This window comes from Somniosus microcephalus, chromosome 11 (assembly GCF_052327205.1).
Source record: "Somniosus microcephalus isolate GS21.2 chromosome 11, FLI_Smic_1.0, whole genome shotgun sequence".
In the NCBI taxonomy this organism is placed as follows: domain Eukaryota; kingdom Metazoa; phylum Chordata; class Chondrichthyes; order Squaliformes; family Somniosidae; genus Somniosus; species Somniosus microcephalus.
The window spans coordinates 222,600,866-222,628,002 of NC_140997.1; the positions used below are offsets into that span (position 1 = coordinate 222,600,866).

Here is a 27,137-nt window from a genome sequence, read left to right on the forward strand (position 1 = left end):
GTGCTAGCGTGCTGCCACCTGTTAAAACCTACATCTGCTCTGGACAGCTGGTATCTTCATGGGCCAGGGGCTACAATGGAAACAAACCAAGTGGTTTATTTAGCAGGGAGCAAGAAGTGCGTTATCTGCAGACCTGAAAAACTAATGGTTTCTGCAGCTCAGCAGTTCAAAATCTAAATTAGTCTCTTTCTTGGCTGCAATATGTCATAATGTACAGTGTGACCTCTTGCATACTCTCAAAGCTCTTAAGGCACTCAGTTCTCTACGAGTCTGCAGCCACGAAAATTACTGCAGAAAATGTTCCCCACGACAAATTGCGAGTGAGTCAGAAACAGGAGAGCTGGCAAGAGGAGATGAAAGAATCAGGAGCCAAAGACACACAAGAAATTTGAGTCGGCTTTTATAGCAAGTCTATTAATCAAAGTCTCATTTAGCTAGACTTCGATATTAACCAAGAAGTTTACTGTAAAGCTGAGTGCACCTTGCGCTTTTTCCACCTCTTCTGCTTCTACCAGCTCTCCTTGATGTTGCCACTGCTTCTCCCAAATCTGCCGCCTCTCCTGTTCCCACGCCTGCGGAACCCGAGCCCTTCCCTTCTGCTGGTTGGGAAGAGTGGTGGTGGTGGACTGGCTGCTCCAGGTAGTTATAATGTGTGCCTCTAAACCTATTGGGACGATTGGGCTTGTACTCGCTGGAGTTTAGAAGACTGAGAGGGGATCTCATTGAAACTTATAAAATTCTGACAGGACTGGACAGACTAGATGCAGGAAGGATGTTCCCGATGGTCGGGGAGTCCAGAACCAGGGGTCACAGTCTAAGGATAAGGGGTAAGCCATTTAGGACAGAGATGAGGAGGAATTTCTTCACCCAGAGAGTGGTGAACCTGTGGAATTCTCTACCACAGAAGGCAGTAGAGGCCAATACATTAAATATATTCAAAAAGGAGTTGGATATATTTCTTAAGGCTAAAGGGATCAAGGGGTATGGGGAGAAAGCAGGGACCGGGTACTGAATTTGGATGATCAGCCATGATCTCATTAAATGGCGGGGCAGGCTCGAGGGGCCGAATGGCCTACTCCTGCTCCTATCTTCTATGTACAAAGGGATCTGGGGGTCCTGGTGCATGAAACTCAAAAGGTTAGTATGCAGGTGCAGCAAGTGATTAAGAAGGCCAATGGAATGTTGGCTTTCATTGCTAGGGGGATAGAATATAAAAATAGGGAGGTATTGCTTCAGTTGTACAAGGTATTGGTGAGACCGCACCTGGAATACTGCATACAGTTTTGGTGTCCATACTTAAGAAAAGACATACTTGCTCTCGAGTCAGTACAAAGAAGGTTCACTCGGTTAATCCCGGGGATGAGGGGATGGACATATGAGGAGGGGTTGAGTAGATTGGGACTCTACTCATTGGAGTTCAGAAGAATGAGAGGCGATCTTATTGAAACATATAAGATTGTGAAGGGGTTGGATCGGGTGGATGCGGGGAGGATGTTCCCGATGATGGGTGAAACTAGAACTAGGGGGCATAGTCTTAGAATAAGGGGATGCTCTTTCAAAACTGAGATGAGGAGGAACTACTTCACTCAGAGGGTGGTAGGTCCATGGAATATGCTGCCCCAAAAAGCTGTAGAAGCTACATCATTACATAAATTTAAAACAGAAATAGACAGTTTCCTAGAAGTAAAGGGAATAAAGGGTTATGGGGAGCGGGCAGGAATTTGGACATGAGTCTAGGTTCGGATCGGTCATGGCCCTGTGGGTAGCGGAGCGGGCCCAGGGGCCGTGTAGCCTGATCCTGCTCCTATTTCGTGTGTCTAACTCTGTTAGATTCAGGAGATGGTTCTGTGATAGTGGATTGGCGGTTAGGATCAGATCAGCCATGATCTTATTGAATGGCGGAGCAGGCTCGAGGGGCCGATTGGCCTACTCCTGCTCCTATTTCTTATGTTCCGGTTTCCTGTACTGCTGCAGTCGCTGCCTTAACGCCTGCTCTTGTTGCTGGTTCTCTGCCTCTCCTCTCCTAATTAGGTACCCTAAGTCAGCAGTTATGTGTGCCTCTAAACCCATGCCTTTTTTAAAAATCTGAAAGATGATATTGTTACACTTAAGGCAAATGTGTGCACATCACTCGAGTACAAGAGTAAGAAAGTCTTGCTACAATTGTACAGGTCTTTAACGAGACCACACCTGGAGTACTGTGCACTATTTTGGTCTCCTTATCTGAGGAAGGATATACTTGCTCTAGAGGCAGTACAACGAAGGTTCACTAGATTGATTCCTGGGATGAGAGGGTTGTCCTATGAGGAGAGATTGAGTAAATTGGGCCTATACTCTCTGGAGTTTACAAGATTCTGGGAGGTTGTTTCCCCTGGCTGGAGAGTCTAGAACTAGGGGGCATCGTCTCAGGATAAGGGGTCGGCCATTTAAGACTGAGATGAGGAGGAATTTCTTCACTCAGAGGGTTGTGAATCTTTGGAATTCTCTGCCCCAGAGGGCTGTGGATGCTGAATCGTTCAGCATAGTCATGGCTGAGAGCGATAGATTCTTGGACTCTAGGGGAATCAAGGGATATGGGGATCGGGGGGGGGGGGGGGGGGGGAAAAAGTGGAGTTGAGGTCGAACATCAACCATGATCTTATTGAATGGCGGAACAGGCTCGAGGGGCCGTATGGCCTACTCCTGCTCCTATTTCTCATGTTCTTAAATGTGTTGCAGAGTCTGCATCGTCTTACCGCAAAACGTAGCTGTGCTTGCTGTGGAAATTGACCTGGAGGCTCTGCTTCTGCTGCATTTAATAAAAAACCTCAAAGCTGAAATCTACACTTGCAGGTGCTTGTAACAATTAGTGAGCATCACATCTACATTTATTTTATATGTGAACATTGTGGTTTAAACTTTTTTTCTTTAAATGGGAACTGTATTAATATGTATGTATAGCCATGCCACCAATGTTAGAATCAGGATGCTTGTACTTCAGCTGCTGATTCATCCCGCGTTGTGCTTTCACATTACTGATCAAAAGCAGCCAGGAGACGGCATGACAAATTTTCTCTGTACAAACTTTGCGAAGTTCCACTTGTGGCATCACTAATGGAATGCAGCCCAACTCATCCCGACTGCCTCGCCAACAGTTTTAAAAGAATATTTTTTAAAAGTCAGAAGAAAGCTTGAAGGCACACCCTTTAGGACTGTGTGTTAAGTGGAAACATTTACAGTTCACCTTTAACTGAACTGATTCCAATAAAGCCATTGGGAAAAACTGGTTTCTATAAAACCCTGCGGGCTAAAAATTGAGTAACGCCCCATTTGGGGGCGCTAACTTCGCCGGGGTGCTACTTTTAGCGTCCCCACGTCGGAAATTGAGTGGTCGCGCCCCAAGAGGGAAGCGGGGCGCTACTGGAAGCATCCCTCTTGGAGCGCTGCGAGTCAATATCGCGGCGCTACAAGCCACAGCGCCACGGTATTGCAAGCCTTCCTCCCCTTCTTAAAGGGGAGGGGCCTGGCGCAACGTGACCAGGGGCCCAGCTGGGCCCCCAGGGAGCGGGAGTGCTGGCAAAAGAGCCCAGCACTCAAGAGAAGTCCCGGGCTCTTGGAGCGCAGCCGGCACTCCGCCGGGGGGGGGGGGGGGGCAGGGCCACGGTTCAGGAGGTCGGGGTCAGGAGCGCAGGCAGGTGCTGGCATGCGGCCAGCAACAAAAATGGCTGCCCCACATCTCGCCTTTAAATAGCGCCTCCCCGGCCGCAGGTAGGCCCCCCCTGACACAGCATCCGCACAGTAAGTCGGGGGCACTCCCAAAGATTGCGGCTGGGGCACTGCGCACAGCGATGACCTCATCGCCGGAGGTGCAGCCCCGCGGGGTGCTACCGGCTAGCGCCGCTGCTAATCTCCCGCTGAATTTTGCGGGAGGCGTGGGCGGCGCCACACCCGGGCGCTAGTTGCTTTGTGCCCCGTTAGCACCCTCTTGGGGCGCTAATGGGAGGCGCAAAGCAACCCAATTTTTCCCCCTTCGTACTTCTGCACGATTTAGCACAAAGTCCATGTGAACGGCTGCAATGCCAGGATCAATGCATATTTCATAAAATGATCATACACATTTTACACTAGAATGATGTCTCGGAAGCAATAAATAAAAAAAGAGCTTTACCTATGGTATCTGCTTTGCTGAAATGGCGTGTCACCACATTGTCCATGTTGTTGTTCTCACACAGTTTCAATTCTAGGAGATAAACCTCGACTTTACAGTGCTTTACAAACATTCCATGCTCAACCACCTGTGAACAGAATACATTCCTACATTAGCAAATACAAGGCCAACAGATCATGGAAATACATGGAGAAACAAAGATTATATTTTTGTATGAAATACACAAAGAAGAAACAATTTTTTTTTTTTTAACTTTGATTTCCTTTCATATTTACCGGCACAGGTGCCTTTCTGCGCCAAGATACGGTCCCAGATCTCTGCTAATTGGACTCAGAAACTGGCTGGTAGGAGGTTCACTAAAGTGGCGCTGGACAACCCTATAGGCCTATTTGCCCTCCCTCTAAATCAACTGACAAGCTTATGTTACCAGGTTGTGTCATCTGCAAAGCATCAAACTCAAAAGAATTCCTGTACCACTTGCATACCAACATTGGAACTGTTGCATTTGAGTGTGATGGTTGAATGAATTTAAACTGGCACTCCTGTGACTTATTTCTCCATTGGACACTAAAATATTTGTTAAGTTAGTAGAGATTAACAACAGAGCCCCCTATTTAAAGTAACTAGTTGGATTTTACTCAGATCAGTTCAAGTATAAAGCACCATGCTGTAATGCACATAACATATCAAATACTTTAATAACTAGCATGAACAGGTAATCACCAAAGGTGGTATGAAACTGATTTTCATACTCATGGCAAGAATATTCTGTGGACACCACATGGGTACAGCAAGGGGTAGTGCTGCACTCATTCAACAGCCAATACTAGTCAGGTATGTGGCCTTTTAAAACTGAACTTTTTAACCAGTTTCAATTATTCTGTCTACAAAGTTATAATTAAACAAGGCAATCTGGGATTCACTCAATAAACTAGCCATTTTAGCTTCCCAGCGTCACTCCTACAGGTAACAGTGATCCTTTAATTAAATGCATATAAAATTGAGGCAGAATGCTGGTGCAGCACATTGGAACACAAAAACAGTCTAACATTTTGACTGTGGCTGGGTACCTATAACACTAAAGTGTTGGGCTCTCAACCAAAGCAACTCAAACTCTGAACCCAATAAAATTAACATTTATCCAGGTGTCACCGCTGGTTTTAGGAAGCAAGGAGAGGGAATAACGGTTTAGATCCCTTAGCACATCACTCAAGTGGATATTCTGGGATATTAACAGAATGAAGCGCAGACAGTGCTTCCATGACAAAAATGCCCACAGATTTCATTGTTTACCTTATGGACTGTATAGATTTGGACCAGTTTACAAAAATAAGGGAAAATAAATTGAGCACTGGGGCGTTTTGCCTCTTGGACTCCAGTTTAAATTCAGCCCAAAATGTCCATTGGCTGTGTATGAATCATGGAAACAAGCTATTTGGTCCAGCCAATGTTGGTGTTCATCCTCCAGGCAAGCAGTACTCCTAATCCCATGTACCCACCCTGTCCCCATATTTCTTTATTCCCTTTTCTTTCAACCATCTATCTTGATTTTAATGTTGACATGAATGAAACAGCACAGGAGGCCATTTAGCCCTATGTGCCTGTGCCGGCTCTTTGAAAGAGCGATCCAATCAGTCCCACTCCCTGCTCTGTCCCCATAGCCCTGCAAATTTTCTCTCCAAGTATTTATCCAATTTCCTTTTGAAAGTTATTACTGAATCTGCTTCCACCGCCCTTTCACGCAGTTCTTTCCAAATCATAAGTCGCTGTGCAAATTTTCTTTTCCTCATGTCGCTTCTGGTTCTTTTGCCAATAACCTTCAATCTGTATCCTCAGTGTCACTGGAAAGAGTTTCTCCTTATTTACTCCATCAAAACCTTCATGACTTTGAACATTTCCATCAAATCTCCCCTTAACCTTCTCTGCTCTAAAGAGAACTCCAGTTCCTCTAGTCTCTCCACAAACTGAAGTCTTTCAGCCCAGGTACCATTCTAGTAAATCTGCTCTGCCACCTCTCTAAAGCCTTGACATCCTTCCCAAAGTGTGGTGCCCAAAACTGGCCACAATACTTCAGCTGGGGTCTAACCAGTGTTTTATAAAAGATTTAGCATAACTTTCTTGCTTTTGTACTCTACGAAAAAAAAAGGTTTCTCCTGCTTTCTGTCCTAAATTCATTATATTTAATATTATATCCGCTTGTTCTAGACCCCTCAACAACCGGAAACAGTCTGTTTCTAACTATTTCCTATCCCTTCATAATCTTAAACACCTCTATCAAATCGCCCTGAAGCCTCCTCTGATCTACAAAAACAGCTTCACACAAGACCAATGCCCAAAGCAGAACAGAACAGAAGGAAGCTTTATCTGTATCTAACCAACTACAGGGAACTCTGTTAACCAGCACCGAAATATCCGGAAATCTCTCTTAACCGGCAAAATTCAGGAGAAGGTTCAGCTAAGTTTTACTATATATTAGTGGCCATGTAACCGGGGTTCCTGCACATGTGGCCGTACAACAGGGACTCCTGGATCTATGGTCGTGTAACCGGGACTCCTGCACCTGTGGCCATACAACAGGGACTCCTGGACCTGTGGCCGTGCAACAGGGACTGCTGGATCTGTGGCCGTGTAACCGGGGTTCCTGCACCTGTGGCCGTACAACAGGGAGTCCTGGATCTGTGGCCGTGTAACCGGGGTTCCTGCACAAGTGCCGTGTAACCGGGGCTCCTGCACCTGTGGCCGTGTACGGGGCTCTCGTACCTTGGTAAGTATACCTCTCTGTAATCCGGACTTTTTGATCAACCAGCACCACGCTGGTCCCGGATAAAAAAAAAGAGTTTCCTGTATATCTAATCTGGGAATGATGCTGGTACTGGGTAACCAAAGAGGATAAATGTTTCATTCAGAGTACAAACAACACTCAAGGAGCAAAAAAAAAAAATCGGCAATAACTTAAATGAAAAAACTGTCTTATCTTGTTAATAAGTACTAGTTACATGAATGTCTAGGAGAGATATTATAGGTACATGAAGTAATGGCTTAGTTCTATTCTTCTGCTTTGGTTCTACTTAAAGCAGCATAAACTGATAGGCCTTCGATAATCAACTGCATACAACATTCCATCCTCAAGAAATATGCCAATGTCCCCTCTTTTGTCATACCAAATTATGATAAACACGCAATAAGCACAACATCTGGGGTTTGGAGCTTGGACACCGCGCACATAAATCCTGACCGAACACTCGGTGTATGCGACAGTATTTGGCGCATGCTTGTACTGTATGATGCCAGGGAATTTAAAGTGACGTTTTGGAGTTCAGGTCCCCTTGGTTTGTTTATCACACTTGACAAAAACAAAAGCAGCTGCCAAGAAATAGTACGGTAAAAGCTACTACCCTTTTCCTTGTGCGTGGGTGAGTAGCAAAATACATTAAAAACAGAGCTTAATTTAACCAGACTGTCACTGCAACATTCTCTAAAGTCATTTGGTCCACCAACTGCTACTTCGCACACTAAAAACTCCTCCATTCAAAGAGTATACAATCAATACAGAATTTGTGTAGCAGATATGCACCTAGTGATAACTTGGGTTTCTACAAAAAAATTTACACGGTCAAAGCCCATCATGGGGAATGAATTACCCATACAAACTAACTTCCTTGATTTCATTTTAGTAACATGACCTGCTGAGAACTGAAATACATACCTAGCAGAAAACTTAAGGTCACTGAATTTCAGTGGTCAGATTATATCCCTTAAAGGGTTGCTGTCCTACTCCTATCTGATTTTTTTTTTTAAACCCGTCCTTGGGCGGGGAACATATTACAGGTAGCTCTTGGGTACTTGAGACCTGTATTAAGAAAGCCTTTTCTTCAATTTTATTGGCTGCTATGCGATGTTCCCTTTAAGCTGCTGCGCTCTCCGGACCTCCCACGCAGCCGGCTTCTCTGGCAAAAAACTCGCATGCGCGGTGCTTTGAATGGGCCGCGCAGCGCCTTAAAGGGGCCACGCGCCCAAAAAAAAGAATGGGAACATTGCTGCTATGTTCCAACTATACATACACGGGAGTACGATAGTGCAGTGGTTATGTTCGTGGGCTAGCCACCCAGAGGCTAAAAGATTGAATCCTACCGTGACAAATTGCGAGATTAAATTCAATTAGTTTGGCAATTTGAGAGGCGGAACCGTGAAATTTGCAGGACTGTTTACAAAAACCCCAACTGGTTTACCGATTTCCTACACATGACTCCAGTCCCACACTACATAGCTCACCCTTAATGCCCACTGAAGTGCTCTAGCAAGCTACTCAGAGCAACTAGGGTCAGGCAATAAATGCAGCCATGCCAGCATCTCCCATATCCTAAAAATAAAACTTAACAACAAATCGTTCAGCTTTTCTTGAATTACTCGTCTAGTAGAATTACGTTGCACGACATTAGCTTGCTGGCTCATTTCCATTTATCAATTTAGATTGGAAACATAATTCCACACAGCTTCAGTACAATTTTGAGTTCATGATATCAAAAAAAAAGTTTTTAAAAATTGAAACTAAACTGAAACTCAGTTGCTAATAAAACCCGTTTCAATTCCTTGTAGTTAACGTTCAAGCTTACCTTTCGTACAATGGGTTCCTGACCCTCAACACAAGCGTACCAATTGACCAACTTGGTCCAAGCTTCAGTGGGAACCAAGACATAATCCAGCTCATCGATCAAGTGTTCCTTCAGGACTTGTGATTCTACTTCTATAAAGAACACAGTAACAGATTACAAGTTACGATGCTACAATATCATAACCCTTCGCCCTTCCCCAATTCCAAGCTGAGTTTGGAGAGGAAGATGATTGACTTAAGTCCACAGATTTAAAATAAGTAAACTGTGATTACATGACTAACACGCACATGGGTGGCTTGGATGTCACATTGTGTAAGAAATGCCTAAAGGTTTTCTCAAAAATAATTTACATCTTTGAGAACACTCAAACGGAGATGGATAGACAAGTGGTGCGCCATAGCTCATGGTGAGGTGAAGGATAAGCCGTTTTATTCCATGTAATGTACAATACTTCAGGGTAACGGATAGCGATTGAATAAGCTAAATTGTATTTTTAGCTAACATTGTGTTCATTTGTGTGTAGAAAACATAAACATAGATTAGTCAAGGGCAATAATTTAAGTACAGGAAACTCTCGTTTAAAACGGCACCTAAATATCCGGAATTCTCTATTAACCGGCAAAATTCATACTCCGAAAGCACCACCTCAATAACCGGAAATGTTGCCGAGTCCGAGTCTCCCGCGGTGGCCGAGTTAGTCAGTGGGGGTAGTTCTCCAAACTGCCACTACTCGGCTTCTTGGCACTGTCGGAAGTCCAATTACTGTATACTGCACATTTCTTGATTTTTTAAAAAAATTTTTGTTTGTTAAAAATAGCCTCGGTAGATAACCCTCTCCATCATCCGGAATTTTTAATCAACCGGCACCATCCCGGTCCCGTCAGTGCCGGATACCGAAGAGTTTCCTTATGTAGCTCATTTTAGCTCTGGTCTTTTTTTGAAAAACCCAGCATCAGGTGGCGGTAATCAGAAAGACATCCCAAAATGCAAGTAATGAGAGGTAGGTTGCAGGTGCTGCATGTATCAGCAATGGGATAAGGAAACAGTGGGAGAGTCGTAGCAGTAGTATATTGTGGGGTGTGGCAGTGATGTGATGAGGGTTCATGGTTGCGCCAGCACTGATGTGATTTAGGAACTAGAGGGGTCTTGGCGTGTGGGAACACTGGATGGCAGTGGTGGAGTCAGATCAGAGTACCAGGAGGGGCATCCTTGGGTGATGAAAACACAGGGAAGGCGGCTGCGGGATGCCAGGGAAAACACAAAGAGGGTTTTTTTTCCCCCGGTGGTTCGGCAGTGGTAAATGGGGTTTGTTAAGTATTCTTAAAAGTTTAGTCCCACTTTTAAATGTGCGCAAAGCACTTCAATTTAAAGCTGGTTCCCAGCCTGGGTCACTGGGTCCAGGGGCTCAGGTTGAGAGACAAACTTCAGTAGCTCTCAGGCTGCTCCCACCCAAGAGGGAGGCACAAATCGGGAGCTGAGAGGTCTCAAAGTAGATCGGCAGAGTTTGTGCATGTGATGAGAGGAAATAATTATGGGTTGCTAAACAGCAAGTACATACCCAATACATACAATTAGCATCTCCCCAGGACAACTTTACTATAATTTGTATCTGTTATTACAGCAACTTTAGAATTTTCCAGTAAATCTGTTTTGATTAGTTGCATAAATATAGCTAACCACCTCTACATACATTTTGTCAAATGCCATTACCTGGCCTAACAAAAAATGCCAGATATCACCACTAATCTAACTTCTACATTCGAGCCAATCACCTGCTGTACTTTCCTTAAGAGACTCTTAAGGGTCACTAAATATTAGTTAAAATTACCATTTCATTTTTTTTTTAAAGAAATAGATACCGTGTAGGTTTACTAGCAAATTAGGGTTCAGCTCTGATCACATGATGACAATCACCAGTTGGCAGATAGCACACACAAAACAAGCAGAATTTCACGGGTAGCAACTGCATCTATTCTGAACCACTCAGATGGCTATCAACAGCAGCCAAGGATGTCAGAGTCACCGCGCATTCATCTGACCTCTGGATGTTCGAGTAACATTTCAGCCAAGAAGTCTGTTTCAGCAGTTCTATTTTAGAAAAGGACGCTCAGCGTGAACTGAGAGAAACTTAGGAACAATGTTTCGGGCTGCAAGGGGGGGGGGGGGGGGGGAAAGCTATTTTGCAGGCAAACAAAAGACCTGATCATAGTTCATTGGGCACGAATGGTGTCTGGAAAGCAAGTTGTCTGTGTCAAACATTTCAAGCCACAACACAAGCACAAATACATTTTTAAACCCGTAAAAAGGTAATGAATTAATTTTATTAAGTCACAATTGACATTGGAATGGGGGGGGGGGGGGGGGAAAAAGAGAAATACTGTAGGAGACCAACATAAGCAGCTTTATATAGAAAAGTAAAATCATAAATATTTGTCTTGCCTTAAAACAAAAATAATTCTCCCCACTCACAACCTCAGCTGCACAGAAGATGCTGTAATGAAATTTATGTCAATTTTTTTTTTAAACCTATCATGTGGGCCATGCACAACCTGCATCTAAACTGGGACTAGGACTGGCCTACTTCCATGTCCCAGCCTCTGCTGCCCTGAAATGGTCAACAGGAGGCATCCAAGAGCAGCCAAGGATGGGAAAAGCACCGGGATTTAACTTGGTGCAGTCCTACGGCAGCATAGTTCATCTTTGGGAATTCAACAACCTGGAGATCAAACCTGCATCTCCAAATGCTGTAACATTACAAGTTGTTTTTACACTGCCGGATCACTTGGGTGAATTTAAATCTTAGCAAATAGCTCTGTAGAACCGTATTTAAACAAAAGAAGATCTGAAGTCCAGCATTATTTAAAAAAATTACAAGCCACAATGGAAACTTCTGAAGGCTACCCTTTTCAGACTACCCCAGAGGCCTCCAGAGTTTATGGCCATTTTGGGTTGTGAAAAATCTTTTAGTTTTCAAAATAGGCATCTCTTTCACACATGTACAAAGTGGATTTTGAAGTGTATCAAAATAAAATTACATGTACAAAACCTAATTATGTTCTTTAAACAACTTGTAATCAGGTTTCAGCTAGATATTGGTACAGAACTACAAGTATAATCCTCCAAGGACAAACTTAATATAATTGTTTGGGTAATAAACATATGATTCAGCCCCTCGAGCCTGTTCTGTCGTTCCATTAGATCATAGATGATTGGTACTTCAATTTCAATTGCCCGCATGTAATCCATATACTTTGGTATCCTTGCCTAATAAGATCTGTTGATCTCAGTCTTGAAAATACCTAGATTAGATCACACTCAAGTTTCTAAACTCAAGGGAATACAAGCCAAGTTTATGCAACCAGTCCTCATATTTTAATCCTGTAAGCCATGGTATCATTGTGGTGAATCAACTCTGTATTCCCTACAATGCTGGCATATCCTTCCTGAGGGGTGATGCCCAAAACTGAACACAGTACTCCAGATGGGCTATGCAACTAAAGCATCATTTCCTCCCCATTGTATTCCAGCCCCCTTGAGAGAAAGACCAACATTCCATTAGCCTTTTTGATTACTTTTTGTACCTGTGCACTAGCTTTTAATACACGTGTACCTGGACACCCAAAACCCGTTCCCCCTCCACAGTTCCTAGTCTCTCACCATTAAGAAAATACTCTGATTTGTCTTTCTTGGATCCAAAGTGAATCTCACACTTCACACAGAAACCCCACAGTGCAGATAGAGGCCATTTCGGCCCATCGAGCCTGCACCGACACATATCCCACCCGATCCCCGTAACCCCTACACCAACACATATCCCACCCTATCCCTGTAACCCCACGTATTTAATCCCCCTAACACTAAGGGGGGTCAATTTATCATAGCCAATCAGCCTAACCCGCACATCTTTGGACTGTGGGAGGAAACCGGAGCACCCGGGAGAAAACCCACGCAAACACGGGGAGAATGTGCAAACTCCACACAGACAGTCGCCCGAGGCCGGATTTGAACCCGGGTCCCTGGCGTTGTGAGGCAACAGTGCTAACCACTATGCCACCGTACTTCCCCACTTTGAATTCCCATCTGCCACAATTTTTGCCCACTTACTTAATCTGCTGTGTCCCTTTGTAATTTCCTGCTCCCATCCACACAATTTACTGTCCCTCCTAACTTAGTGTCATCTGCAAACTTGGATAGGCAACTCTCTATTCCTTCAAACTCAATCGTTCATGCTGCGAGTCAGGCAGAAGTAGCACCTGTGCAAGCATGTTGGGCTAGATGGCCTCCCTCTGTCCTGAAAACTCTGATTTGCAATTAGAATCATAGAATAGTACAGCACAGAAGGCCGCCATTTGGCCCATCGAGTCTACAACTTAGATTTTAAAAGAAATTGATTAATCAGGCAGTGCATAATACGCCCAAATATTAAAACCAGTTGTTCTTATCCAGCTTTCCAGGCAAGAAATATCTCACAGGATTACAATAATAAAACAGGTTTTTGCTCTTTAAATAGCTGCCCAGAAGACATGCGTTAATTGAAATACACAAGATGTCTCGTGTTCAATGCAATACATTACTCTGCAAAATGAAGAATCCACATTTAATCAAAAGCTTGGGATATTTAAACTTAATATAATTTCATTGAAATTGTCACGGACGAGAACAAATCTTATATTAGCAAGTATAACAAAGTTCTACAGCATTCGAATAAATCAAAAGCTTGGCATTCAACGTTTCAATACCTGCAAAAAGCCCAGAATTATCAATCGGGCCCGGAAACATTCCACGTTCTCCTACATTGTACATGTCCCAGCTGTCGAAACCCACATATTTCTTCCATTGTTTAAACCACCTACTGTCTATTAGGTACCTAAAAGACAAAACAGCCAAGAAGTTATTTTTGAGGGTATGAAAGCACTATTTTCCCCACTAAGCCACACACCTCCTGCAATCTGCAAGGCTGGCAGGTGACCTGCTCCCAAAGCCTTTGCCAACGTGGCTCCAAATGCGCCAGAAAGTACAACTCTGACGTCTTCCCTCTCCATGGGGAGGCACCAAGACAGCAGGTAATGCCACTAAAATAAGATCAAGGTTAGGAAGATACAACAAGGTATAGCTTGCGTGTAACACTTCCCTTCTTTCCGCTCAAGGCACCGACGCTTGTTTGTTTCTGGGCTTTGGCAATCCTCGTACAACTCACCCAAATTGCCCTTATTCATGTGAGAGTTTATACCATGCCCGCCAGCAAGCTAGGGGAAAATCACTCCAATCTTAATCTTGTGTTCACCCAATATTCAATTCCCATCAGAAGTTAATGAATTTCTAAAGGAGCACAGCCCTAGCGGATGTTTCCCCTTACCTAGTCTAGTGGCAGATGTCAATTGTAGCGCCCCTACCGTACTCAGCGTACTACAATGACTGAACTTGGGACCTCCCCAACATGCATGGCTCAGTGCCACACTGGTCAATATGTTTATCAACAGATCTGTTGGAAAGAGCACATTTGTTAAACTCAAGTGGAAAAGGACGATTGGAATAGGTTGTCACAGTGGAATTTCATGCCTGCGGGGACAGAAGTATTAATGATAGTTTGCCACAGTGGTAGCAATCTCACCTCCAAGTCAGAAGGCTGCAAATTGAAGCCCCACTCCAGGATTTCAGCACCTTATAGGCTGACACTGAGGGAGTTGTGCATTGTCAGAAATGCTGTATTTCAGCTGAGACTTTAACTGAGGCTCAATTTGCCTCCTTGATGAGGGAAATGCTCTTCTGGTGTCCTGCCAACATCCTTCCTTCAGTGAACACCACCAAAAAAATATATAGCTCAACTGGCTGGTCATCTGATTTGTGCACAGTTTTGGTCTCCATATTCTGGAAAGGATAGAGGCACTGAAGGTGCAAAATAGATTTACAAGGATGATACCAGAATGGAGATGTTATAACTATCAGGAAAGACTGAACAGGCTGGGGCTCTTTTTTCTAGAAAAGAGACTGAGGGGTGACCTAATAGAGATCTTTCAGATTATAAAGGGGCTTGATAGGGTAGACTTAGAGAAGATGTTTCCACTTGTGGAGAGTCCAAAACTAGGGGTCATAAACAATGTTCCCTGTAATTATTTGTGGGCCATGCAGCCTCTTTCAAGGAGCTGTGCAGCCCATTCAAAAGTCTGTGCATGCGTGGTTTGTTCAATTTAAAAGCTGGCTCACCGGCTGCGCGAGACCGTTGGAGCGCAGTTTAAAGGGAACATTAGTCATAAATACAAGTGTCACTAATAAATCCAATAAGGAATTCAAGAGAAACTTCTTTACCCAGTGAGTAGTTAGAATGTGGAACTTGCTACCACATGGGGTAGTTGAGGCAAATAGCATAGATGCATTTGAGAAGCTAGATGTGTACATCAGGGAGTAAGGACTAGGAGGATATGCTGATAGGTTTAGATGGAAATAGGGTAGGAGGAAGCTCATGTAGAGCATAAACACTGGCTGTTTGTGTTGTAAATTCTATGTAATTTGTTGTTTTTGGGACCTTGTTGCGTGCAAAATTGGCTGCTGCATTAGCTTTACAACAGTGGCTACACTTCATAAGGTAACCCACTGGCTATGAAGCACTTTGGAACATCCCAAAGGAATGAAAGGCGCTATATAAATGTTTTACTTTATCAGAAGGAAGTATCTCGTCCGTAAGGTTTTATAATTACAGTCCATTGTTACAGGTTAAAAACCAGGTCATTTTGCTAGAATGCCAAAGCATTGATTTTTCTAATTCTCCACAGCATCATCTTCCCTTAGAGCTTCCATATCTCAGACATCAGAATCCGATCAATTTCTGTCTGTCGGCACTGTGGCCTCCAAGGTCAATATCAAGAACATTCAATTATTATGTTAACAAAACGAATCTTTGTATTTTCTAATCCTACATAAGCTCTTGAAACCTCAAAAATTTCTTCTTAAATAGCAAACTGTTCACTACAATTCTTCACTAGTTTAATACAAGACGTGTTATCTATTGTAAAATATCAAGTCTTTAGGCAGAATTTCATAACCCGCAAAATGTTATAACCCACAAACTGAGATGGAACTGTCTAAAAAAGTGAAAAATATAAAATCACAGGTTCAAAACTATACAATTGAATAAGCAAAAATGAAGAGCTATGTGCTGGGTTAGAGTCATAGAGTTTTACAGCACAGAAAGAGGCCCTTCGGCCCATCGTGTCTGCGCCGCCCATCCATCCCTGTCCAGTCTAATCCCATTTTCCAGCATTTGGTCCATAGCCTTGTATGCAATGGCATTTCAAGTGCTCATCCAAATGCTTCTTGAATGTTGTGAGGGTTCCTGCCTCCACCACCCTTTCAGGCATTGAGTTCCACATTCCAACCACCCTCTGGGTGAAAAAGTTTCTCCTCAAATCCCCTCTAAATCTCCTGCCCCTTACCCTGAATCTATGCCCCCTTGTTATTGACCCCCCCCCACTAAGGGGAAAAGTTCCTCTTTATCTACCCTATCTATGCCCCTCATTATTTTGTACACCTCAATCAGGTCCCCCCTCAGCCTTCTCTGCTCCAAGGAAAACAACTCCAGCCTGTCCAGCCTCTCTTCATAGCTGAGGCGCTCCATCCCAGGTAACATCCTGGTGAATCTTCTCTGCACCCTCTCCAAAGCAATCACATCCTTCCTATAGTGAGGCGACCAGAACTGCACACAGTACTCCAGCTGTGGCCTCACCAGCGTTTTGTACAGCTCCATCATAACCTCCCTGCTCTTATATTCTATGCCTCGGCTAATGAAAGCAAGTATCCCATATGCCTTTTTAACCACCTTATCTACCTGCTCCGCTGCCTTCAGGGATCTATGTACATGTACACCAAGGTCCCTCTGACCCTCTGTACTTCCTAGGGTCCTACCACTCATTGTGTATTCCCTTGCCTTATTTGTCCGTCCAAAATGCATCACCTCGCACTTTTCAGGGTTAAATTCCATTTGCCACTTTTCCGCCCATCTGACCAACCCGTTTATATCGTCCTGTAGCCGGAGGCTTTCCTCCTCGCAATTTACCACCCCACCAATTTTCGTGTCATCTGCGAACTTACTGATCATACCTTTTACATTTTCATCCAAATCATTTATGTAGATCACAAACAATAAGGGACCCAGCACCGATCCCTGAGGTACCCCACTGGACACAGGCTTCCAGTCACAAAAGCAACCTTCGACCATCACCCTCTGCCTCCTGCCACTCAGCCAGTTTAGGATCCAACGCGCCAAGGCACCCTGGATCCCATGGGCTCTTACCTTCTTGACCAGTCTCCTATGCGGGACTTTGTCAAAAGCTTTACTGAAGTCCATGTACACCACATCCACAGCATTTCCCTCATCCACCCCACTAGTCACCCCCTCGAAAAATTCGATCAGATTTGTTAGACATGATTTACCCTTGACAAAGCCATGCTGACTATCCCCGATTAATCCTTGCCTCTCCAAGTGGAGATTAATTTTGTCCCTCAGAATTTTTTCCAATAATTTCCCCACCACAGATGTTAGACTCACTGGCCTGTAATTCCCTGGTTTATCCCTGCTACCCTTCTTGAATAATGGTACTACGTTAGCTGTTCTCCAGTCCTCTGGTACATCCCCTGTGGCCAGAGAGGTTCTGAAAATTAGTGTCAGAGCCCCTGCAATCTCCTCCCTTGCCTCCCACAGCAGCCTGGGATACATCTCGTCCGGGCCTGGGGATTTATCCACTTTTTGGCCCGCTAAAACCGCTAGCACCTCCTCCCTCTTGATGCTAATATGTTCAAGTATGTCACAGTCCCCTTGCCCGATTTCTATGTCTGCATCGTCTTTCTCCATAGTGAACACAGATGCAAAAAATTCATTTAAAACCCCGCCTACATCCTCTGGCTCTACACACAGATTGCCACTTTGGTCCCTAATTGGCCCTACCCTTTCCCTGGTTATCCTCTTGCCCTTAATATACTTATAAAACATCTTAGGATTTTCCTTTATTTTGCTCGCCAGTGTTATTTCATGGCCCCTCCTCGCCCTCCTAATTTCTTTTTTAAGTATGCCCCTGCACTTTTTATACTCCTCTAGGGCTTCTTCTGTCTTTAGTCTTTTGTAACTGCCAAAAGCCCCCCTCTTATTTCTAATGCATTTCTGTATATCCCTTGTCATCCAAGGTTCCCTTTGCTTGTTGGTCCCACCCTTGACCTTTACAGGAACATGTTGGCGTTGTACTCTCTCTATTTCCCTTCTGAAAGTCTCCCACTGTTTTGATGTGGATTTTCCTATAAGCAGCTGCTCCCAGTCCACTTTGGCCAGATCCTGCCTTATCATATTAAAATCGGCCTTCCCCCAATTTAGAACCCTTATTTCCGGGCCGTCTTTGTCTTTTTCCATGACCACCTTAAATCTCACCGAATTATGGTCACTGTCGCCAAAATGCTCTCCTACTGACACTTCCACCACTTGCCCGGCTACATTCCCCAGAATTAGGTCCAGTACCGCCCCCTCTCTTGTAGGACTTTCTACATGTTGGCTCAAAAAGCTCTCCTGGATGCACTTTAAGAATTCTGCACCCTCTAAGCCTTTCACACTCTGACTGTCCCAATTTATATTGGGGAAGTTGAAATCCCCCACTATTATTACCCTATTATTCTCGCACTTCTCGGAGATTTGCCTACATATCTGTTCCTCTATCTTCCCCTGACTGTTTGGGGGCCTATAGTACACTCCCAGCAAAGTGCTTGCCCCCTTTTTGTTTTTAAGTTCTACCCATATGGCCTCATTAGAGGAACCCGCTAATATATCATCCCTCCTTACAGCAGTAATTGACTCCTTAATTAATATTGCAACACCCCCTCCCCTTTTACACCCCCCTCTGTCTCGCCTGAAGATTCTATACCCCGGAATATTGAGCTGCCAGTCCTGACCCTCCCTCAACCATGTCTCCGTGATAGCAACAATATCGTACTCCCATGTGTTCAACAACAACTTCAGTTCATCCACCTTATTTGCAAGACTCCTTGCATTAAAATAAATACCTTCCAGCCCTGCCATATTCTCTTTTGCCTTCACATATTTGCTCTGCCTTCCCAGCTGACTTGTTTTTCCCTCTGTATTTGGCCGTAAATCACCCCCTACTATAGCTCCACTCTGTAACTTAGTAAGTTTCCACCTTTTTTTTTAAACTTGCAATCAACTGAAAGATGTAGGCATTGAAAGCGAAGGAGCAGGTGGGGGAGAGAGTCTGGGGGTGTAGGAGAAAGACCGATCAGTCTACAGATGCACTGCAGCAAGTTGTCAAGGCTTAATCGGCAGCACCTCCGAAACCAACAACCTCCACCACCTTGAAGGACAAGGGCAGCAGGTGCATGAGAACACCCATCACCTCCAAATCACATACCATCCCGGCTTGGACATATCACCATTCCTTCATCATTGCTGGGTCAAAATCATGGAACTCCTTCCCCAACAGCATTGTGTGATTAGTTTCACCATATTGCTTCCGCAACAACTCGGATCCCCGGCGCATGTGGCAAGGCATCCAGTCCATCACTGACTACAAGGGCAAAAACACCAGTCCCCCGGTTAGCGATGCCTCCCTTCCGGAGGAGCTCAACAACTTCTACGCTCGCTTCGACAGGGACAACAGGGAGCCGGCTACCAAAGCCTTGCCACCCCCGGAAGACCAGGTGCTCACTCTGTCGACCTCCGACGTAAGGGGTGTTCTATGCGGAGTGAACACACGAAAGGCTGCTGGACCGGATAGCATCCCTGGATGGGTACTCAAGGAATGTGATCAGCTGGCTGATGTCTTCACTGCCATCTTCAATCTGTCATTGGCCCAGGCAGTAGTCCCTACATGCTTCAAGACCGCTACCATTATTCCTGTGCCAAAACAAACGGCTGTGACGTGCCTGAATGACTATCGACCTGTCGCACTCACACCCATCATAATGAAGTGTTTCGAGAGACTGGTCTTAGCCCACATCAAAGCCAGTGTTCCTGCCTCCCTTGACCAACACCAGTTTGCCTATCGTGCAAACAGATCAACGGAGGATGCAATCACAACTGCTCTACACTCGGCACTGAATCACCTAGATGGTAAGGAGACCTACATCAGAATGCTGTTCATAGACTACAGCTCAGCATTCAACACTATCGTCCCCAACAAGCTGGCCACCAAACTCTTGGCCTGAACACTTCCCTCTGCAACTGGACCCTGGACTTCCTAACAAACAGACCCCAGTCGGTCAAATTAGGTAACCACACCTCCCCCCCTGACCCTGAACATGGGGGCCCCACAAGGATGTGTGCTGAGCCCCCTCCTCTACTCCCTCTTCACCCACGACTGTGTGGCTCTTAATGGTTCCAACACCATCATCAAGTTTGCGGATGACACCACGGTAGTAGGCCAGATCACCAACAACGACGAGTCAGCCTACAGGGAGGAGGTCCAGCATCTCGTGAAGTGGTGCACCGATAACAACCTGGCCCTAACACCAAGAAAACAAAAGAAATCATTGTGGACTTCAGGAAGTCCAAAGGCGGAAGTCACACAATGGGGCTGTGGTGGAAAGGGTGGACAGCTTTAAGTTCCTCGGAGTCCACATCACGGAAGACCTCTCCTGGTCCCTCAACACCTCCTCTCTGGTGAAGAAGGCCCAGCAGCGCCTATATTTCCTAAGGAGGCTGAAGGGATGTAACCTGTCACCCCTGATCCTCTCTAACTTTTACCGCTGCACTATAGAGAGCATCCTGACAAACTATCACAGTATGGTATGGCAGCTGTAGCTACTATGACCGGAAAGCCCTGCAGCGGGTAGTCAAAACTGCCCAACGCATTACCGGCACCCGGCTACCGACCATAGAGCACATATACCAGAAACGCTGTCTACGGAGGTCACGGTCCATCATCAAAGACCCTACCTACCCCAGCCACAGTCTGCTCGCCCTCCTGCCATCTGGGAGACGCTACAGATGCATTCGCACCCGTACGACCAGATTTAGGAACAGCTTCTTTCCCAGGGCTGTCATCCTACTGAACTCCACAAATAAACTCTAAAGCCTGCACATCTGCCAATGCACTTTATTATGGTTATATTTATGTTAATATACTACAAGCCAAATGTATGTTGAATGTTTAAATGTCTTAATCCAAATGTACACTCTGGGGAGCCGCAAGCCTACATTTCGTTGTACTGCACTTGTGCACTAACAATGACAATAAAAGTTGATTTGATTTTTGATATGGACTGCGGCGATTCAAGAAGGCATACCACCATCTTCTCGAGGGCAACTAGGTTTGGTCAATAAATGCTGGCCTTGCCAGCGACGCACATATCCCGAGAATGAATTTTTTTTTAAAGTACACTGCAACAATTAGCAAGCACCCATAGTGAACTTTACCAGACCGTATTCAGTAGCAATTCTTGCAAATTTTCTTTTGGGAATAAACTAAATTACAACAAACCAATAGCATGGTTCCTAATGCTAACCAACACTCATGAATCCCAATAAAAGCACAAATGTTTGTAAAAAAAACTGCACACTTTGATAAGAATTTCTCTCTCTCTCTATCCATTCCATATGTCTATATGCACAGAAATATAGTGGTCTTAATTTCAATGCTATTAACATCCCTGGAAATGTACAGTTTTTCTTAGGGCTGTCTGGATTCTAAACTTTGGTTTTTAAAAAACCTTCCTTAAGATTCTCCTCTACTTCAACACTTTTTTGGAAAGGCAATGGGAAAGAAGTATTTCTTCACATTTGCTCTCAGTTTCTTCTTTCACTTTATATATTCATAAAATGAAACTAAAACAGTATGCTGTAACACATGTTCTATAGCCTCTGACATAAGACAGCCTCCTGGGACCAGTAGAATTTTTGACTTCTGTCTACAGCAATGAATTTGAAGAGTTTGGTTGACGTTTATGCTCCTGTGGACTATGCAACATCTAAAATAATTTGTTCGGTATTTACAGTGGAAGTGTGTTCAGTCTCACATTTATTCCAATGCTTTGTGTGCAAGAGTGCATCCTGTCAGGCTTAGGTGGACACAATGCTAATATTTCCCATCAGAAATTTCAAAACATGCTGTATTGAAAATTGTAAGAACGAGGACAAGAAGTTTCTGATGTCAATAAATTTAATGTAATTGAATTTAGTAACAATGTTGTACTATAAAAGTGGAGAATATGAATGTACTAGGCAACCCAAGAGACACCTTACAGGGTTAGAGGGTGCAGGTACAAAGATGAGCCGAACATGGTCAAGGGTTTTGTTGACCAAACAAAAGGGAAAGTGTTTGAATAGGGGTGAAAAGGCATTTTAGAAACTGTTGTACAGAAAGTGGAATCGTCAGAGCAAATATGATGGACATGGAGACTGAGTGAAACAGTCGAGTGTATTTGCAACAAACAGCTACAGTAGTCTGTGGGATTGTAATAAACACAAGCAGAGGGAGTGAGCAAGACACACACAATATATGGCAAATTTGACTTAAAAAAATCCCACAGTGATTCACAGACACTTACATGACAGGAGAGTCGACCAAGAACATGGATAAAAAATAGGATTTCTAGAGCTTTTAAATCCAGGGAGAGAAGCAGCAAAACAAGGGGCCTAAGGTGGCACTGCCAGAGAGTAGAGCCAAGATGGCTTATTAATTTTGCCACCAATAGTGGAGTAGAGGGAAGAGGATATACAAGAGACCAGAGTAGGAGGCAAAGAGAATAGGAAGGGTCATAGGACTGATGGAGGATTCAGAGACAAGTGAGGCAAGGGATTTATAAATTAGGATTGCTTTGGTCCTCCTAATGTACAGTTGGAGGAATCTCTGGCTTTTCCACAACTTGATATCAGGCAAACAGTCCGAGAACACAAAGGTGGTCATAGAATCAAGGATGCTGGTGGAAATAAAGAGCTGGGGGTCGTCAGCATACATATAGAAACTGATTGCAGAGATATTGATACTGATTGCAGAGATATTGATACTGATTGCAGAGATATTGATAACAGTGCTGATGCCACCATGTAAATGAGGAAACAGAGGGCCATGGATGAAACCTCAGGGTATTTCACAGGTAACCATGCCTAGGGCGAGAGGAGAAGTTACTGATGCAGATGTGCTGGCTGAATTGGGACAAGCAGGATTGGAACCACACAAAGGCAAACCTCCAATAGGGGGGATATGGAGGCGAGTTTGTGGAGGAGCATGGAATGATTGATGGTGTCTTAATGCTGTGGCGAAGTTGAGTGTCAATCAGGGATAACATGTCATGGTTGCAGTCACTACTACTTTTGACTAGGGAAGTCTCGGTTCTATAGGATGAAAGGATCGAGAGAGAATTGTAGAGCAGGTGAGCAGAGTTGAAAGACAAGCACCTTGGAGAGAAAAGCAGGGTTAGAGATAGGGCAGCTACAGAACAACAGGAGTCAGGAAGGATATTGGAGAGATTGGGACAAGGTGGCAGCAGCTGATGCAACCATGTAATCTTAGACAAAAAAAGCCCACAAATGCCTTACACTTACCATTTTGGGGGGGGGGGGGGGGGTTGCTGCTCAGGAGTCTCCAGAATTATTCTGGAGTAGCAGGAAGATTTGGCTATAGAAAGGGGGGGGATCACAATAATGTAAAAGCATCAGCCCTCAGACTTGAGAGAGTGGCGGTGGGAATGGCAGCTGAAAGACTGAATGCCTTGATGGGAATGAGGAGATGAAAGGGCAGAGATAAAGGACAGTTCAGTAGGTTAGCAGGTGGAGGCTTAGAGAATATGTTGATGAGGGAGCCTAGAGGGTGGAAAGTTATGTCCACCCTCCCACAACCTGACATTGAAGCTAGCAGAGCTGAAGATTAGCGGGGAGGTGAGGAAAATTAGGAAGTGATCCCAGAATGCCTTACTGATGATCAAAGCCTCAGGAGGTGTCAAGACCTAGGGGTTGGCCATGCCCATGGGTATAGATAGAGAGGTGCTTGTGTTAGTACAACAGAGCAAAGTCAAAGATGAGGGGGCGAGGGCAAAGGGAATTTGGATGAAGATTGAATTCACCAATGATAAAAAAAAATCACTTGTTGCAAAGGCTAGGATGAGAGAAGAGATTCTGGCAAAAAATCCACTATGAGGCTTGTGAAGGTGATGGACAAGTACTTTAAAGGAGGTGAGGGGTGGAAGAAGCCGATGCATTTAAACAAAGGTGACAGAAGAATAAGTGCTTCAAAGCCAACGTAGTACATTTGAAGTGTAGTCACCATTGCAAAGTAGGCACGGACAGAAGCCAATGTGCACACAGCAAGGTCCCACAAACAGCAATGAAATAAATGACCTGATAATCTGCTTAAATGATGTCGGTTAAGGGATGAATGTTGGCCAGGACACCAGGAGAACTCCCCCGCTCTTCTTTGAATAGTGCCATGGGATCTTTCATATCCACCTGAACGGGTAGATTGTTTAGCGTCTCATCCGAAAGATGGCACCTGACAATGCAGTACCTGCAGCACTCCCGCAGTACTGCACTCGGGTGGCAACCTGGATTTTGTGCTGAAATCTCTGGAGTGTGGCTTAAACCCACAACCACTGAGCCAAGGCTAGCATCCACAGATCAAGGTACATTAAAAAAGAATCTCCCTTACAGGGTGCAAAATGAAAATACTTTCACTCTTTTCTATCCTCTATGCAAAAAGAAATTACACAGGACTGGGTAGTGCCACACATTCATAGCTCACCCTTTTCACCTCTAGGATTTGGGTTCAAGTCCAGTCGGAATTGTGGGATGACAGTCCCCTCTCTTCACTCACTAAGGGTTCTAGATGAAGTTTGTCTTGACAGTTTGAGCCCTTTTCCTGAGGCAGCACTAAACTACCTGCAATTTGGCATGAACTGGCACTTAATTGACAATGAATGACTGGTGTGAGAAGTGCTCTCCCAAGCTAGAGTTAAGGTGCATTTTAGGGGCACGGTAGTTGGATCTGCATCTAACTGTGCCTTGGGAGTTGTTGATAGACAATGGATGACAACACTGAAAAAAACATTCCACTCCCCAGAGTGGATGTCCTCACCTTGATGAACACGGAGACAACTGTCAAGTACATAAGTGTGGCCCAGGGCAATGCCCTCAGTTTCCCCTTCCCTGTAGGAAAGTACCTATTCTCTGTTTTGCATCCAACTTGCCAATTAAGGATTTATAGACATGATGATGCTGCTTCAGCGTTCTACTTTCAAGACCAACCATTCTAGAATAATTAAAATCGCCTTCACACTGCTTTCAAAAGTCCTGTAACAGCAAATACTTTGATAAGCTGAGTGGATTTAATCCCCACAAAGGAACAGCTAGGGGCTGTTTAAACTAAAAATTCTTAAATGCATTTGGAATTTCAAACCAGCTAAAGACTTCCTTCGCTCCTGCTCCAACTAAAGTGATTTTTGCACTGTCCACAGTCCCCTTACATTCTTGTAAAGTTTTGCCGCAACAGGGTCACATTCTTACATTGATTACTGAGAACCGAAAGTAAAAATACTTTGTAAATAAACGGCGAAAATGATCGTGTCACCTAATCTCAAAAGATAAGGAAAAAAAAGAAAAACTCGCTTTTTTTTTAAAATAAGGAACTTTAAAAAAAGGGACAGTCGGGTGTTTCGAGAGCCACACAGCTGTTTTTTGTGGAAAAATAAAACTTCCAAGTGTAGATTGGTGTGTGAGTGTTGCCAAGTCTCAACATCAGAGGGAAGGGGGGCCCTGAACATTTCGAAATAGATTGCACCTAATCTTTTAAAGGGCCTCCCTTTCGGGGGCACTTTGTTTTCTTCACAGCAGCGTTAAGGTTGTCCGAAAAAGGCTGCTTGCTGGTAAGATGCCGTGCGGCTGCCCTTCCGCATTGTCGCACCGACCTGGGGAACTAGGGGAGGGGGGTGGGCCGGCTTCCCGCATAGACTTGCTGCCCCGGTGGATGCCCGAGGCCTGGCCGGGCCTGACTCCCTTATCCCGTGACACAGCAAATGCCTTTGGAAACCGGGCCGCGGCCGCCCGGTGTTTCAGTCGCACACACGCACCCATTTTACTCGCCCTCAGCCACCCCGAGTGTGAGGGTGAGGGAGCGGGGAGTAGGAGGGAAGGCCTTGTCGGCGGCCTTCACCCTCATATCCCTCACCTCAACTCAACTCAACCCTCTCTCTCTCTCTCCCCCCCGCCTACCACCACCACCCCCCCTTCCCCTTTTCCTTCCTCACCACGAATCTCCTTTCTTCAGCGGTGTTTTCAGCAAGTTCCCGATCTCATTCTTCTGGCTCTCCAGGTCCGGGACGCCGCCTTCCGCCATTACTCTCACTGACGGGAGAGACAGAGAGAGGAGGGAGGGAGGGAGCGCATGCGTGCGTGCGTACGTGCGCGCCGCCGGCCACTCCGCGGGAGGGGGGGGGGGGGGGGGGGGGTCGTTACGCGCTCGCGCGGCAGCTTCTACAATGCCCCGCCCCCCCCTCTCCGCCGCGCGCGTTCCCGTCTCCAGCCGCGCCGCCGCCGCCGCGCGCGCCAACGTGCGTGTCATCACGTCGCTGCGGGCTGACGCATTACCCGAGACTGGAGGGGGGGCGGGGTGCTTAGCAACCCGCGGGGCCCTGTGACGTGTGGCCTGTCACCAGGTAGGTGAGATATTTATACATCTACTATATCTACTATACTATTATTTATTTATTTATTTTTATTATATATATCTACTATTTTATTATTTATTATTTTTTATTTATATAAAAAAGGATCGTTCTGTCTGTGTGTATGTCCGGGCATCACTCAAAAGTTATAGAGCGTACCTACACATATGTTATATCAAAAGAAAGCTTATGATTAGGGGAGCGTCATAGGCGTATTTACTTTTTGGTCAGACAAAAATTGTTCAGACAGTATACAAAAAACGTTCAAAATCCGCTCATTAGCGGTTGACCAATCCTACGGGGGAATTAGCGTTGAGTGACGTGATGGTTGACCAATCATACGGGGGAATCCGCTCATTAGCATTGAGTGACATGAAGGTTGACTAATCCTACGGGGGGAGCGCGCTGCGTCACGGGGGGGTGTTTCATGGTGTTTGAGGGCGGGCTTAATCTTTCAAACTGCCGTTAATTCGGGCATCTTGATTTTTCTGCATCTCCTTCCCTCACTCTCTCTCTCTCTCTCTTCCCTCTCTTCTCTCTCTCCTTCCCTCTCTCTCCTTCCCCCTCTCTCTCTTGCGTGAGTGCGGGACCGGGAAAACCGGGGCATTCCAATGAGCCGTCCCCGACCAAAATCGGACACCTGGAGTCCGCAGCGAAAGGCGTTCGTCTGCCGCCCGGCCAACCAGGTTCAAAGGCCCGCCGCGTTAATGATGAGGAACCCCGGCTCGCTTCGG

The 27,137-nt window shown here is 45.1% G+C and overlaps 1 protein-coding gene across 2 annotated transcripts in view; it reads right to left on the reverse strand.

The window, feature by feature from the left end:
- The window catches only part of usp4 (ubiquitin specific peptidase 4), an 83,374-nt gene extending 57,253 nt beyond the window's left edge, over positions 1–26,121 (reverse strand). The window contains exons 1-4 of one of the 2 annotated variants that reach the window (XM_086002028.1): positions 25,987–26,121; positions 13,500–13,627; positions 8,761–8,891; positions 4,148–4,274 (exon numbers count right to left, since the gene is read on the reverse strand). In XM_086002028.1, coding sequence (XP_085858154.1) covers positions 4,148–4,274; positions 8,761–8,891; positions 13,500–13,627; positions 25,987–26,075 — 475 coding nt within the window. In that variant the 5' untranslated portion in view covers positions 26,076–26,121. The remainder of the gene's footprint in view (positions 1–4,147; positions 4,275–8,760; positions 8,892–13,499; positions 13,628–25,986) is intronic. The other variant, XM_086002027.1, reaches the window with a different exon arrangement.
- Positions 26,122–27,137: the final 1,016 nt, after the last annotated feature.